This window comes from Oryzias latipes, chromosome 19, assembly GCF_002234675.1.
Source record: "Oryzias latipes chromosome 19, ASM223467v1".
In the NCBI taxonomy this organism is placed as follows: domain Eukaryota; kingdom Metazoa; phylum Chordata; class Actinopteri; order Beloniformes; family Adrianichthyidae; genus Oryzias; species Oryzias latipes.
In genome coordinates, this window is record NC_019877.2 from 19,510,966 (window position 1) to 19,525,285 (window position 14,320).

At 42.5% G+C, this 14,320-nt stretch overlaps 1 protein-coding gene across 1 annotated transcript; it reads right to left on the minus strand.

Moving 5' to 3' along the window:
• Positions 1-1,197: 1,197 nt before the first annotated feature.
• Positions 1,198-13,477, minus strand: LOC101159621 (inhibitor of nuclear factor kappa-B kinase subunit alpha). Its single transcript, XM_023949501.1, has 22 exons — positions 13,347-13,477; positions 12,737-12,857; positions 11,124-11,218; positions 10,863-10,980; positions 10,652-10,721; positions 10,481-10,569; positions 10,318-10,407; positions 10,107-10,231; positions 9,117-9,224; positions 8,867-9,002; positions 8,509-8,703; positions 8,093-8,195; positions 7,859-7,982; positions 6,773-6,924; positions 6,631-6,692; positions 5,587-5,696; positions 5,447-5,496; positions 5,256-5,361; positions 5,015-5,162; positions 4,120-4,256; positions 3,705-3,804; positions 1,198-2,619 (listed from the first exon to the last, which is right to left on the minus strand). The coding sequence occupies exons 2-22, from the start codon at positions 12,848-12,850 to the stop codon at positions 2,554-2,556; spliced, it is 2,298 nt and encodes a 765-aa protein (XP_023805269.1). The 5' UTR covers positions 12,851-12,857; positions 13,347-13,477; the 3' UTR covers positions 1,198-2,553.
• Between the last annotated feature and the right edge of the window lie 843 nt (positions 13,478-14,320).

Consider the following 14,320-nt stretch of genomic DNA (forward strand, 5'->3'; position numbering starts at 1 on the left):
GTGATGATAAATAAAATCCATCATCTAAAGCCTGAGGGGCCTTAAATCAGAAGATGTGATGTCACTTTTAGAAAAATCCAAATGTGATGAGTTTAGACAGAAAAGACCCAAAAATCTACAACAGAGAACGACAGCATGATGGTTTCAAACCTGCAGTTTGAGGCTGATCTACAGCTCCTCAGAGAGAAATCAAGTGACTTAAATGTTTGCAGCTCCCTCCTGACGAATCACTTCCTGACTCGGGCAGTAAAACAGTCTGATTGTGCTGCAGAGTCAGGAAACGCTTCAGTCTGGCCGTGAGAAAGGAGGACAGGGATGACTTCCTCTGCTGACGCACGGCTCTCTGCGTGCTGAGGACCTGAGGCACGGCCGCTCCGTCACTTCATCTGCATCTCCAAGAAAAAGGCTTTCATGGAGTCACAACTTTTAACCCTTGTGCTGTGCTATGGGGTCCAGACGACCCGGTCCTTACATTGACGTGTTCTCCCTACCATGACACAGGGGGATAAAGGTGGAGAGGATTTCATGTAATCCATGGACACCAGTGAAGATCACAAATCATTGTAGAAAAAAGGTTCAGCGCACTGTCTAGTGGGTCTAGATGACCCAACTCCCAATGTTAAAGTGCCTAGGATAGCACAAGGGTTAAGCAGGGGACTTTTCCAGCTCTGCAGGATGGTAAACCATTGAGGCGTAAAGTATCACCAATGGTTTCCTTTGTGACTGTGGTTCCAGCTGCTTTGAGATCATCAACTAACTCCTGCTGTGTTATTTTAGGCTGATTTCTCACTGTCCTCGTGATCATGGAAACCCCACCAGGTCAGATGTGGTTTGGAGGCCCAGACCTAACGGTGCATTGATGGTCATGTTGCAGCAACAGTTGTCAACTTAACCTTCCAGCTTTTTCTTGATTGTTTTGTAGTCTATAATGGTCTTGAGCGAGTCTACAAAAAACTCAAAAATTCTCAAACACGAGTCAGTGCAGCTACTGGAAGTTCAGTTTCTCATCCAGTTTAATCTATAAAAATGTTCAGATTTTTCAGAACAAAAACATTTGCAATACCTAAAAACTAAAATACTTCAGCAGAAATTATATATATATACATTTTTCTATGAAATGAAAGTCACATAGAAGTGAGAATAAAATGACGGAGGCGTGTTCCTTGACGCTGCACATAGAAAGAGCGACTCCACGTCTGACGTCTCAGAGGTCAGAGTTTATTAGCGGGTAAACATCTGATCTTCATACAACAGAAAAACTGTTCATAGACACATTCAACGCAGCAGCTGGAAACAAAACTCAAGTGTGAGGGAACAAAAATGAAGAAAATTAAATACAAATTTCTGGCATTCCACTTTAATTTCCTGAATACATCTGAACATGCGCCCAACGCTGACTGGAACTGAACTACATGCCCCTCATTTCTTTCATTCCACAGGTCTCCTGCAGCTCCACGGGGGAGAGGTCGGCGGGATCTTCGACTCTCGTTTGTGCGGATGACCCTGGAGCCCTCAGTGCTTCACGTTTCCTGCAGCAGGTTTTTATTTGGAAAGAAATCCATTTCCAGCTGCTGGAAAGTAAGAATGTAACACTTTCAGATTAAAAATGAGAAAATTGTGCTTCAGCGAAAACCTGAACGGCCGTCCATCACAGAGGCCTTCAGCTCCGCCAGTTTTGTTTTTTATTTGTCATCATCACAACAATGTTTGTGGGACCGACAAGAAACGAGATTCTCAGACTTGACGTTCCAGTTAAGATCTTAAACTGAAAAGTGTCCGACCTTGAAGAAAACGCACAGATTTCTGCACATTCATCCAGACTGCAGTCGCATTATCATTCTGCTAAAAACAAATCGGTTTATTTGGGTAAAAAAACACTTTGTACTCGTTTGGATTCATCCTCAAACATCCACTGAAACAAACCGCGCGTTACCATGGCGATAATTCAAATATACAGACAGTACAAACACTGTACAAACATGATGGCCCGCCATATATCAGCCTGTTATATAGAACACCATCAAGATAAAAAAAAAACCAGATACATTTCCAGAAATTTGAACAACCAAAGGTTTGTGGGGTTTCTTTCAAATCAACCGTTCTCTTCACAAAGAAGCTACATGGGAGTTTCAAAGTGCAGTTTGCTTGATTATTACCCCCCAGCACCTCCTTAAACTCTTTGGTCCACTCCACCTCTGACCACTTCCTGTTTCCGGTTATGGAGTCAAAGTGGAACCAGTTCCCACGTCTGTGCCGGATCCCGACTGTTTTCATGATGAATGGATTTAGGGCAGAATGAGCAGCAAAGCAAAAGGAGGCAGGAAGGCTGAAGGCTGCTCGTTCTCTGCTAGAACAGCCGATTTTGGATCCATCGCCCTTCCTCAGTGAAGATGAGAGGACCAACACCAACATGTCTGCCTTTCAGGGACGATCCGTTTCATAGGCTTTCCAGGTCCGTGAACTGCTGTACAACCCCCCCCCCACACACCCCCAGCTGCAGAGACACTTTACACTCTTTAGTGTTAGTTCGGGGGGGGGGGGGCAAAAATGGGTTTATGCATTTTGCTTTTTCAACTTTGTGGATAAAGACTCGTATTTTGTCCAGCTCCAGTCTTGGTCCTTAAAACAAAAAACACACAAAAACAACATCAAATAATATTCTTCACTAATTAGACTTTTGTATAGGACACTCACACGCACGCACACACACACACACACACACACACAGACAACAACAGATTGATAAAAACAGGTAGACCTCCAACCTATCTTTCTTCTCAAAGATAGGGAGGGCTCTGCCACCTTCAACACTCGAAGAGCCAATCAGGTCGACGTCTCACTAGCTGCGTTGCTATTGGCCATGAAATTGTGCAAAATTGGTTTAGGATAATAAATTTGCCTAATGAAAACATGACAATTTCGAAAAAAGTGCAGTTGGGGCAGGGGGTTTCTGAGACGTATTTAAATGGACAGATTTCTCAAAGCTGCAATGGAAACGCTTTAGAATGAAATGAGTCATGTGACCAACAACCGGATGCCAATGCGCGTCTTGGTAGGAACTGGTTGCCTTGGGCGCCACAAGAGGTCCCACTGCTCATCAAAAGTAGAGCGTTTGTTGGATCCACAGCTCTTCTGAAAAATCACCAACCACCTTTTCCTAATATGGTTTGATAGATGATGATGATGATGATGCCGGGGCAGGATTTGAAATGTGTTTGCTGTAAATGAAAGTATTGATCACATCTGTCGCCATGCTTTTAAAATACTTATCGTGCGATTTGGTTTGTGCCCATCTGCATAATTATCATTTAGTGGAAACGATGTCATTGGGGGATTGTGTTTTTGTTTCTAGACTAACAAAGTTTTGCACAGTTGTGTGATGGAACCACAGAGCTGCTGACAACGGCCCAATAGGAGCTACAAAGCCTGACTTCACCCTTTAGGAAGAAAAAAAAGACCCTGATTTGTTATTGTTACTAATATGATAAATATAACTGAAAAGCCAAACCACTTGAAGCATTGTTGAAGCATTATGGGTATTGTAGTCAGGAGCTCCACAGAGGGCTATGGTACTTTGGTAAATGTGTCATAACTTGGATTTGGGGCTTTCCAAAACGATTTCAAAAGTGACTTAGAAAATACCGACTCAGCTGAGTGGCATCAGAGTCAAATAACAGCAATAAACCTGGAGAGACAGGACTCACCACTATGCTTTTGGCCTGATCGTCAGCGGCCTCCTGCATCAAGCTGGTCAGCTGACTGAGGTACTTCTGGTTCTCCTGCAGCAGGCGGGGGGCAGCATCACTGAGGGAAGGACATGCAGGAATATGAGGGACACTTCTGTCCTTTCAGAGTTAGATTAAGAAGGAAAAATGGGATAAATCACGGCCAGAACTCCGGGCAAACCCAAACCATCGCCTGGATTTCAGACCTACAATTAGGTGGTTGACCATAAAGCACAGAAGATGGTCCAGGATGGCAGAACCTGAACGGCCCACTGATGAGTTTATTGAGTGAGTAAAGAGTTCGACTTTTGGCACAAACTCTTAAAACTAAAGACAGTCACTGGGGTTTAATGTCGTTGACTTTGAAGGATTCGTACAAACACGGGTGGGTTACCTGTCATTGGGACCAGGCAGGGAGACGAGAGGATGGGGGGAGCTGACCGGCTGGGCCGACTGCGACCACTGAGACACCTGCAGCAGATTGGAGGACTCCGGACTGACGGCGATGGAGTTCCGGGAAGAGTTCTGGGCCTGAAGGACAGACAGACCACAGTGTGAGGCTGACAGATGCAGGACGTACCAGGACACTCACATGCCCCCACCGTGGTAAAAAAAACTGCACTCTGACTAGTATTTCAGCTGTTTTTCCCTTTTGACTTCCTTCACATTTTTATTGAGAATTATCTTTGGACTCGCTTTAATTGTCTGCTGTTAAAACGACAGATTTCTTGAATATTAGGTTATTAAAGTCCCACTGCGGTCACCTTTTGATCTATTGTAAAAGCGTTTCCAGTGGGTTAGGGTTATGGATTATGCTGTTTTTTTGCCAAAATCCAAAAAGTTATGTCGTTCTCTAGGACTCCTGCCGAGTGGCTGGAGAGCAAAACCAACCCCGCCCCCCTTCCCCTCGCCGTTACTGACAGCTCGGAGCAGGGACCCACATTTTCTGTCACAAATAAGATCTTTTTGAAATGACAATTTTCCGTCTGCTTCTGATTCTCAACGATTTGAATAATGAAAATACTCTGAAATGCAATCTTAGGCTTGATTTTCTTTGCATCTGTCCTCCATCATCAGAGAAATGGCACAAGATCATGACAGAAACACTAAAAAGGCGAGTGGGTCTATAGATAAACATCCTATTTTATAGGTTTGACTGAATATCAGCTGCAAATTCCCGTCTAGGTCAAAGCAAAGCTGGATTGTGGAATAGCACACAAAGCTGTAAACTTCAGCAAAGCTGTGGGGAAATCCAAGAACCAGTAGAATGAGAAGAGAGAACCGCTTACACAAGCGATCTTGAGTAAATGCCAGAACTCCCTCTGTCTCTTGATCTGCATCTGCATCACCGTGTTGTCAGCATCTTTGATGTTCTCCAAGGTTTTCTCAATGCGTGGGAACAAGTCGATGATCTTCTGCTTGCTAATCAGGATTTTACTGCAGAGGAAAGCAAATCGGATTCGTATGAGGCAGACGAAGCCGGGTTAAACCCAAAACTGGACAACATCTGAGTTCAAACCTGACTTTTACCTGAGGTGGGTGTAGAGATCTTTGAGGACTTTGTCCTGGTTCTGGACCGTCTGGATGATGGCCTTCACCATCTCTGAGCTGTCACTGCTCACATCTGAGTCCGGTACTGAGAGAAACAAAACCCATTCAGACTTTGTTTTAATTCATCGTACAGAGTTGAAAAGAGTTGTTGCGCTGAAGGCATTTCTTACTTTTGCATTTCATTTTTAGTTGTCTATAGAGCTCAATCGCTTTTTCTTCTCTGAAAGAAAAAAGGGAATATTTGAATTTGCAAAGACAACAGTTTTTTGTTTTTGAATAAAACTATGTTTTTCTAAAATGAACCACTCACAGCTGCTCCATCTTGTCTCCTTGGCGTCGAGCATACGGGCTCCTCTGAAGCTCCACGATCTCAGAGTGCAGAGCCATGATCTCATCGTCCAAGTGACTCACCTCTGCCACCTGGAGGAAAACACGTTCCATAACAACAAACACTTTCAATACTACTCTGAGTCATTTAGGTTGCATTTACACTGCAGGTCTTGATGCCCAAATCCGATTTTCTGAATATATACGATTTTTTTGATGACATCATCTTTTAAAAGTGACCCGTATCCGATATTTGCATTTACAATATACAATGCTGAAACTATCAAACGTAGACGTTCTGAGGACTACGTAGCAGCATTTCCGCCTTCCGTGGACCTCCTTCGGACTTTTGTGTAACTGCGGTTGTCATGGAGGCAACGCAGCGACGGAAGGAGGCGTTGCCTTGGGCGCTCCTGGATGAGGCAGGAGAGGGGATGCGTGGGAGAAGAAAGAGAAGGGCTGCTCGGCCGGCTTATGTGCTCTCTCTGAGTTTTGAATGAGGAAGTGTTTGCAGACGTTGTGCTGTACTAACAGTTTGCTCCAAGCAAAGAAATAAACGGCTTCTAGCCTGTTCCAGAGCAACGGTGTCCCGCTTGATTAGTTACCGTTTGCGTCCTGACCGGACCGGAAATAACGAAGCCTGAGGCTGAAAGGTAACAGCTGATGGGGCTCCAGCTGTCCTCGAACAGCAAAATCAGCGCACAAAAGCACCTTAATAAGTCATGTGATCTCAGTTGGTGGTGTCCTGAGTTGACGTCACTGACGTACGACTCGCATTTACTGGGGAATATCCGATTTGTCTGCTTACATGGCACACGCAAATGCAAGGATCCGATTCGTATCCGATTTATTTCCACATATGAGTGAGGCCTGAATCCGATCTGAAAAAATCGGAATCCATGCGCTTTTGTCCTGCTTACACGTTCACCGGTCATATCCGATCTGTGCCACATGAGAGGGAAAAAAAAAATCTGAATTGGGTCACTTGAACCATGCAGTGCAAATGCGGCCTTAGAGCTGTGAGTACCTGTGCAAAAGCAGCCGCTCTCTCCTCATTCTCCTGCCAGGCTTTCAGCATCTTCTCTGAGGCTGTGAGTGAAGAAAACACGCCACATGTTTCAGCGCTCCACGAGCTCATCCACGTTACAGAAAGACGACCAAACACTCACAGATTCCATAGTGCATCTGGTCGCTGTACTTTTCCAGGTCGTACTGAATGCTGCTCTTGAAGAAATCCAGCTTGGCTTTGAGCTGCTGGGAGAAGCCGAACATGCTGTTCTTACACCTGGTCAGGTTGGTGTTGTAGCGCAGGAGGCTCAACCTGCAGGGGAACAAAGACAAGGGATGAAGAGGGGCGAGCACCAACGCTCAGACGGCCATGATTAACTCCATCATGTCAAATAAGACGTTAATAATGTGTTTTAGGGGGAAGAAGCTACAGCTGGGTAAGACCTAAAAGCCCGTTTTTAGACACTTCAGGTTCAAAGGTGTTTGTCTCTTTACAGCTTTCCAAGCTTTTCTCCAAACCAGCACAAATGAGAACGTTCGTCTCATTAAGAGCTAAGATCTAGAAACAAGGAAATTATTCTTAAAATCCTTTTGCTCCAAACTCCTGACAATAGAAAAACTGGATTTAAGCCTAAATTGCTCTGGTTCCATTTGAAGGATGTTGTTTTAAAGTTCAATAACTGTTGCCAAGATGGGCTGGAATTATTATTATTATTACTTTTGGAAACAAAAATGTAGATTTCTGTTCCAAAAATCTGTGCTAGTTTCAGATTTTGAGGATTTATGGAGATGGGTACAACTTGTTCTAAGATTATTATTCTCAATTTGTTGACATTTGGTTCTAAAATCAGTCATTTTTCACTTATTACACTAGTTTTTGTCAGTGTAATCAAAAGGAACTAAAGCCAAGTCCATAAAAACTCCAAAAATACAAAAAGCATTTGCTTAGAATGTGCAAAAAGTAATTGTTGGGTTGAGTAACATTCAATTGGAAGTCATTCTTTGAAGCGTTTTCAGCCTATTTTTCCCTTTTTGAATTCCTGTGTGGAACTCCTGGTTTCTAGATTTGGATTTCTTCTTAGAAGATTTCTTGTTGTTTATCCCTTGTGCTATCTTGTGGGGTCCAGATGACCCCACTCTCAACGTTTAACGTTGAGAGTGGGGTCATCTGGACCCCACAAGATAGCACGAGTGGAGGATGAAAAGAGTGAAATATGAAACCATGGTGTATAAATGCTGCTACCCACATGGCAGCTCTCTGTCCCTGGAAGAGTCTGCAGTAATCCTCTTTCAGGCCGCAGATGTAGCTCACCGCTTCACCCCACACCTTCTTCAGCACCACCAGTGGCAGCTGAGTCTTGGGTTCTTGCACTGCAAAAGCAATTGAAAATTGAAAAAAATGAAAAAAAAGCAGGAAAACATCTGCGGCGTTGGATGCCAGCAGCAGCAGTCGAGGGAAACCGTGAGCTAGCTCTGCTCACCTATCGTGTTAACCTTCTCAGGCAGTCGTCTGGCGCTAAACGGGCCAGAATACTTGGTGAGGCTTTTATCGAATAAATACACGACGTAGCTATCCCATCCTCTCTGTAACACAGAACACAGCGAGCCATCAAGAACTTGACATGTTTAAAGTGATCATGTTTTTTATGGAATTTACTGGATGAACATGTTTGATAAGGAGTTATTCCAGCTATTATTCATACAGAATATCAAACCTTTAAGCTTTTCTTTTGGAGAAAACAAACATTTTTGCTCATGAAACCACTTCTAAAAGGCCACTTTTTTTGAGTGTTTTTTTTCTAAGACCGTTTTACAATTTTGTGTTTTATTCTTGGCTCCTAGAAGGAGGCAGACTGTTTTCTACTTCCAGAAGAAAAGCTGTGCGAGTTGGACGCACCACTCCGTCTAAGGCACACTGTGCCGCAGGTTTCCTGGGATCCAGGGACACGCCCGTCTCATGCAGAAGCTCCTGGTTGACCACCTCGATCTTGGTCTCCCCTTCAATTCTCTTCTGCAAGCTGTGGAGACTCTCGTCTGGACTGAGCTGGAAAGAGTGGACCTGAGCTGTAGTCATGTTCAGAATGTGGACGACCTGCAGGGACCACAGCGAAGGAAAAGTTGAATTACAGACAGAGATCCTGCAAAGCTGCATCCTTTACAACAAACGCAATACTCTTCTTAGTCAAGATCCTTTTTCCTAACGGTTTTCATTCAAACACGTTAACAACACGTCACGCATGAAGGGAAACCCTCACCCTCATGCTGAGGATCTGCTCCAGCACCTCAAAGCACATGGGCTTCTTAGTGTCAGAGTTGACTCTGCCCCCCCTCTGGACCGGGTCCCACTTCAGCATCAGCTGAAGCAGAGTCTCCATCGGCTCCAGCAGAGTCCTACCCAAGAGAGAGAGAGAGTTCACCATCAGGACGTTCAGCATAATTTTAACCGGGATGAACAGAAAACATGAGTTATCAAATCTTATTTTCAAGCTGGGTAAAGGGTTGAACCTGCTGAGATTGTTGGGGTAGGGGAGGTGAGTGGAGAACCGGACTTCACCGTTCAGCTCCTCTACAGCCATGATGTCCTTTGGACCTTTATTCTTCACTTTGCTGGCCCTGTGGAGAAAACGATAAAGAAGAAAATCCCACACTTCTGACATTGTCGATACTGTTACAGCTGTGGTATTGACATCCATCGTTTACAGTGATTTTCTTCAATCCCAGTTTTTGTTCTTTTTGTGTCCCCTGTGATCTTATTTATTGAATCTTTATTTACCCCAGGAAAACAGATTAAGAAAAAAGGTTGTGTTTTTTCCGATGAGATAAAACTAATAAATAAGTTTAGATTTCTGCAAACCACTGTTAGGTTTAAGTTCTAAACTTTGGCCAGAACTTAGAATAAGCTTTAATGTTGCATTTTTGATGACATTAAGAGAAATGTTTCTACGTTTTAAACAACAAAATAATGTTTTTTTTAATAAGAATAAAAGCAGAAAGTGTTGGTTCACAGTTATAGCCTACATTTTAAAACCAAAAATAAATCAAAATACTTTAATACTTTACTGCCAATATTCATGTTTTCTTGTGATCTAAAGGATCCAAAACGCTCGTAAATAACAAACATGCAAATAGAAAACTCACGTGGGAAAAAACACCACCTTGGTGTGATTTGGCTCCCCCTGCTGGGTCATCTAATTACTTTTATTGTTTATATCATCAATCATCTTTTGTTCACCATTAGGTGACAAAGGTTTCATACAAATAATTAGCAACTACGTTTTTCTCACATAAAAACCTGACTAAAAACACCAACAAGAAGCCCCTTTTTGTCTTTGATTTTAAGTTAATTGAAGGTTTTATGTGATGCCAGAAATGATGCAGATGGAGCTTTTTCCACGTAATGTGCCAGAGGTTCAAATCCACATCAGCTCAAGAACATCAGAATTTACAGAAGTTCTCAGTTTGGAAAAAGTGTTGGGCCTGTTTTGGCCCTCTCACCATTGTACAGGTTGCAGATTGTGCAGAAAAGGCCTGAAACCACAGCTGCATTCGAAGATCATGGTGCCGAAGCTCCAGTAGTCCACGGTGACGGTGTACGGCTTGTTCTCAAACAGCTCAGGCGCCTGAGGAGGGAAAGGGGTTGGGTCTAATCATCTCCTTAAAAGCCAGACGCCGCTATGATCGCTAATGACCACCAATAACTTCTTACCAGATACTGCAGTGTGCCGACAAAGGAGGTGCAGAGACTGCCCTGGTCTAGGTCTTTGGCATAGCCCAGGTCAATGATTTTGTGGACGAGCTGCAGCAGAAATGTCACAGAGAGGTTTCCTTCATGCAGACACACCACTGGAAATCAAACCCCAGCAGCTCACCTTTCCATTGATGTCTTGCAGGACGATGTTTTCAGGTTTAAGGTCTCTGTGTATAATTTTGTTCTCGTGAAGATACTGAATACCAGATCCTGGGTCAGATGGGAAATCCCGTTAGCTCACAGCTGAGCGTCTGAGGGACGCGAGAAAGCAAAGCTGAAACAGCAGACTCACCCACATCACTGAGTAAAGAAAGCACCTCGCTTTCTTTCAGCCCGCAGCAGTTTTCAGGTTTACTTAACACCTGAAAACGGAAAATGAGTTTCATAAGATCAGAAAAACTGCACTCAGCTTAGACAACTGCACAACTTATTCTCTGATGTTTGACAAAATGAAAAACAGGAGTCCTCCAGCAACGTTCCATGAGGATCAGGGAGCGGCTCACCTTCCTCAGGTCTCCTCTGGAGCAGTACTCCATGGCCAGCAGGGGAAGATCGTTCAAGGCGATGCGCTTCATCTCCTCTGGAACATCCTGAGCCGTCACCACGTTGATGTGATTCAGCCTGAGTGAGAATGAAGCAGCAGCTGAGATCAACGACAGCGCAGTTCTTCACAGCGCTCTACTCCTTCACTGCTCATATTTTAGGAAAGGGTTTCCGTTAAAAGGCTGAAGAGGAAATTTGATTTAAAAAAACTCGATACTAACTTTTTCATGATCTGGATTTCTCTGCTCCATCTGTCTCTATTCCTTGGTGTGAGCTCCAGGCGGCACATTTTCACGGCGAGCTTTTCGTTTGTTGCCTATAAAAACAGAATTTAGTGAACACAAAGTTCAAAATAGAACACTTGTTTAATAATGGAGCGGACTGAAAGCACATATCAGCTTGTTCATTTGAAAATAAAAACGTTTTCAACATTGCATTTATCAGAAACACTTTAACCAACATTGTTACAAATTATGCAAAAGAGATTTTTCTAGAATTTTCTTAACAGTCCATGAAAATGAAAGTCAGCATAGCTTTCAAAACAACCAATAGAATATTAAATAAAATGTTCTCAAGCAAAGCTAGGATCAGCTGTGGGACAGCAGCTCAGGTTTTTTTGAATAGCAACAGTTTCTTTTTTTAAATTAACTTTGTTAGCTTAAGGCTTTTAACATGGCAGTACCAGCAGCTACATGTGGTAGACAGAATCCGATAGATATCCAAAATAAAATGTCATCTAGAATCAGAAAATAAACTAAACAGAAAACATGCAAGCGTAACGTATGTATTTTTCTTTGTCTGCTGCATCATACTGGTTTGGGACCACTGATGCAGTAGTTTGTGCAACAAATTGAAATACCATTAAATAACCATTAAACAACAATCTAGGAGTGATTCCTTTACGTAATTTTGTATTAATAAATAGCTGTTTTGGGGTATTAGTTGTGGATTTGGAAATGTCTGAGACTTTAGGAGCTCGCAGGAACCCTGCTACTGTAGAAATTCACAATTAATGATAAAAGTTTCCCCTTTTTGTTCATTTCAAAAGCTTTTTTGTAATCTCCCAACATTTTTAAATGAAAATGTTAAGAAGTAAATGATTTTAAATCAATCAAATTATGAAAACTTTTCCCTTCTGTTCTAAAGGAACAGAGAATTTGAATCCGAGCAACATCATTGTAAATGTATCTGTGGACAAGGAGGACGTTATCAAGTTATTATGGGATGATTTCACAAAATTGAACTATGAAACCTAAATCCTCTATCTTTAATAAGGCCAATGAAATTACTTAAACCAATAAACCTTTGGCAATGATTGACTTTAAGAGCTTTTCTATCCCTTGTGCCATCTTGTGACCCCACCCTTCCATTGACGTGTTCTCCCTACCATGACAAAGGTGGATAAAGGTGGAGAGGATTTAATGTAATCCATGGACACCAGTGAAGATCACAAATCATTGAAGAAAAAAGGTTCAGCGCACTGTCTAGTGGGTCTAGATGACCCAAAGTCACGTCCTGATGACCCCACTCCCAATGTTAACATGCCTCCAAGGCATCTGAACCCCACGAGACAGCACAGGGGCTATATGATTCAAACTACTCAACATATATATTTTTAGTTTATGTTTTATAAGTATTTTGATTCGTTCTTTTTCTCTTAAGTGGGGTTTGAAGGTCTTAGATATTTTCTGGTGTCAGGCCTGTCCAGGAATACTTCAGTCAACATCTGATTACTTCCTGAATACTGTCCTCTGAAAGTACAACTATATCCTAACTTAGTGTATTTGCATGACGTTAGGATCAGTGGGGGAGGATTCAGGTCTGGCACACTTACACAATGTTGGTACAGGTAAACATGGGCAAACCCCCCCATCCCCAGCCTCTCCTTCATCTCCCAGTCCCCGCAGTTTACGTTTTGCCTGAACGGGGGCTTTTCCATCGCTGCCATATGTAAGCTGGAAAATAAAATAATAATGAAATCACAGACATTTTTCTAAACTAAAACATCACAAAAAAAATGCATTTCAGAGGGGGGAGGGGCGTTGTTGTTGTTTTCTCGGGCTTCCAAATAAACAGCTATCAGACGAAGGTCCAGGCTACATCCCGGAACATCAACTACGCTAACGTCAAATTTACAGTACAGACGTGCCTAAATCCCCCTGCACATATTTATGGCGGTCTAACACAGTAGGAATTCCTATTTGTAGACACGACACGGTTAACAAAACGTATGTGTTTGAATATTAAAACCCGAAATCTTTAAAGCAACACTTGCAAAACAGAAATAAGCTGGCTAGCTAGCTAACGACATCACCAAATACACTAGGAAATAGCCAGAGTCATTCACAGGCTAAATGAATGCTGGGAAACGAAGCCTAACCCTGGACGCGTTCTGATATTTATTTCCTAGATGGAAAGCAGGTGAGACGCGTTTTGAGACCTACTTTGGGTTTCTATGAGACGGACATTAGCCGTTTTCAGTGGGAACGCGGACGTGAGGAGTCTTGTTTCCAGGTCTCTGCAGCACCGCGACGCCGCTGCTGTGTGTACTTTCCACAGACATACGTCACGACAAAGTTGAAAATGAAACCAGGCTGCGTTCAAGAACACTCGGGTTTAAAATGATTCACTGCGGCGAGACATTTTACGCCTCTTTTGGAAAAAATTCTAAACTTTGTGAAAAATAAAGTCAGATATAATAAAGCAAGACTTTATTATAAGACTGCATTATTTATTATATCTTAAAATGAGAGCCTTAATTAAAATAACGGGGTTAAAAATATGTTTTTACTTACTCGTATCACAAATATATGCAAATATATTGGTAGAGTTGTAGTCCTTGAAGATCCACTCCAATGAAATAGTGTTTTTGGCGTTTTAACATATTCTTGTAGCATTTCAAAACAAAATTAAGCTCAAAAGTGTATTTCTAAGCAGGCGTGTTTTTTTATTCAAATCTTCGTGAACCAGGAGCAGATGAAAAACTGCTGTTTAAATTTGAAAAATAGCTTATTTGTGATGTAGAATTAAATTACTTTACTCCATTCTGATGCATCCACTTGTAGACGTCTACATCCATAAACATCTTTGTTCCCTTGCTGGAGCTGGTATCTGGCTCAAAACTGAACAGCTACATTTCCATTGCACCAGTAAGGTGAGATTGGGTTTGTGAAGGGCTGTATGTTGCGGAAGAGTGTGTAAACAGAGAGCTCTCAGCAAGGGGAAAGGGGGCTCTGCACCAATGGTCCCACAACTCAGACGCAAATTCCTAATGAGCTAGTGCTGCTCTGCAGAAACTGTCCTAGAAAACGACACAGCTTTTTAAATTTTGACTAAAAATGGCATAATTATAATTAAAAGACCACTGGGAGCGCCTTTCACTTAACTCAAATGATGTTCGGAATGGGTCTTTAATAAA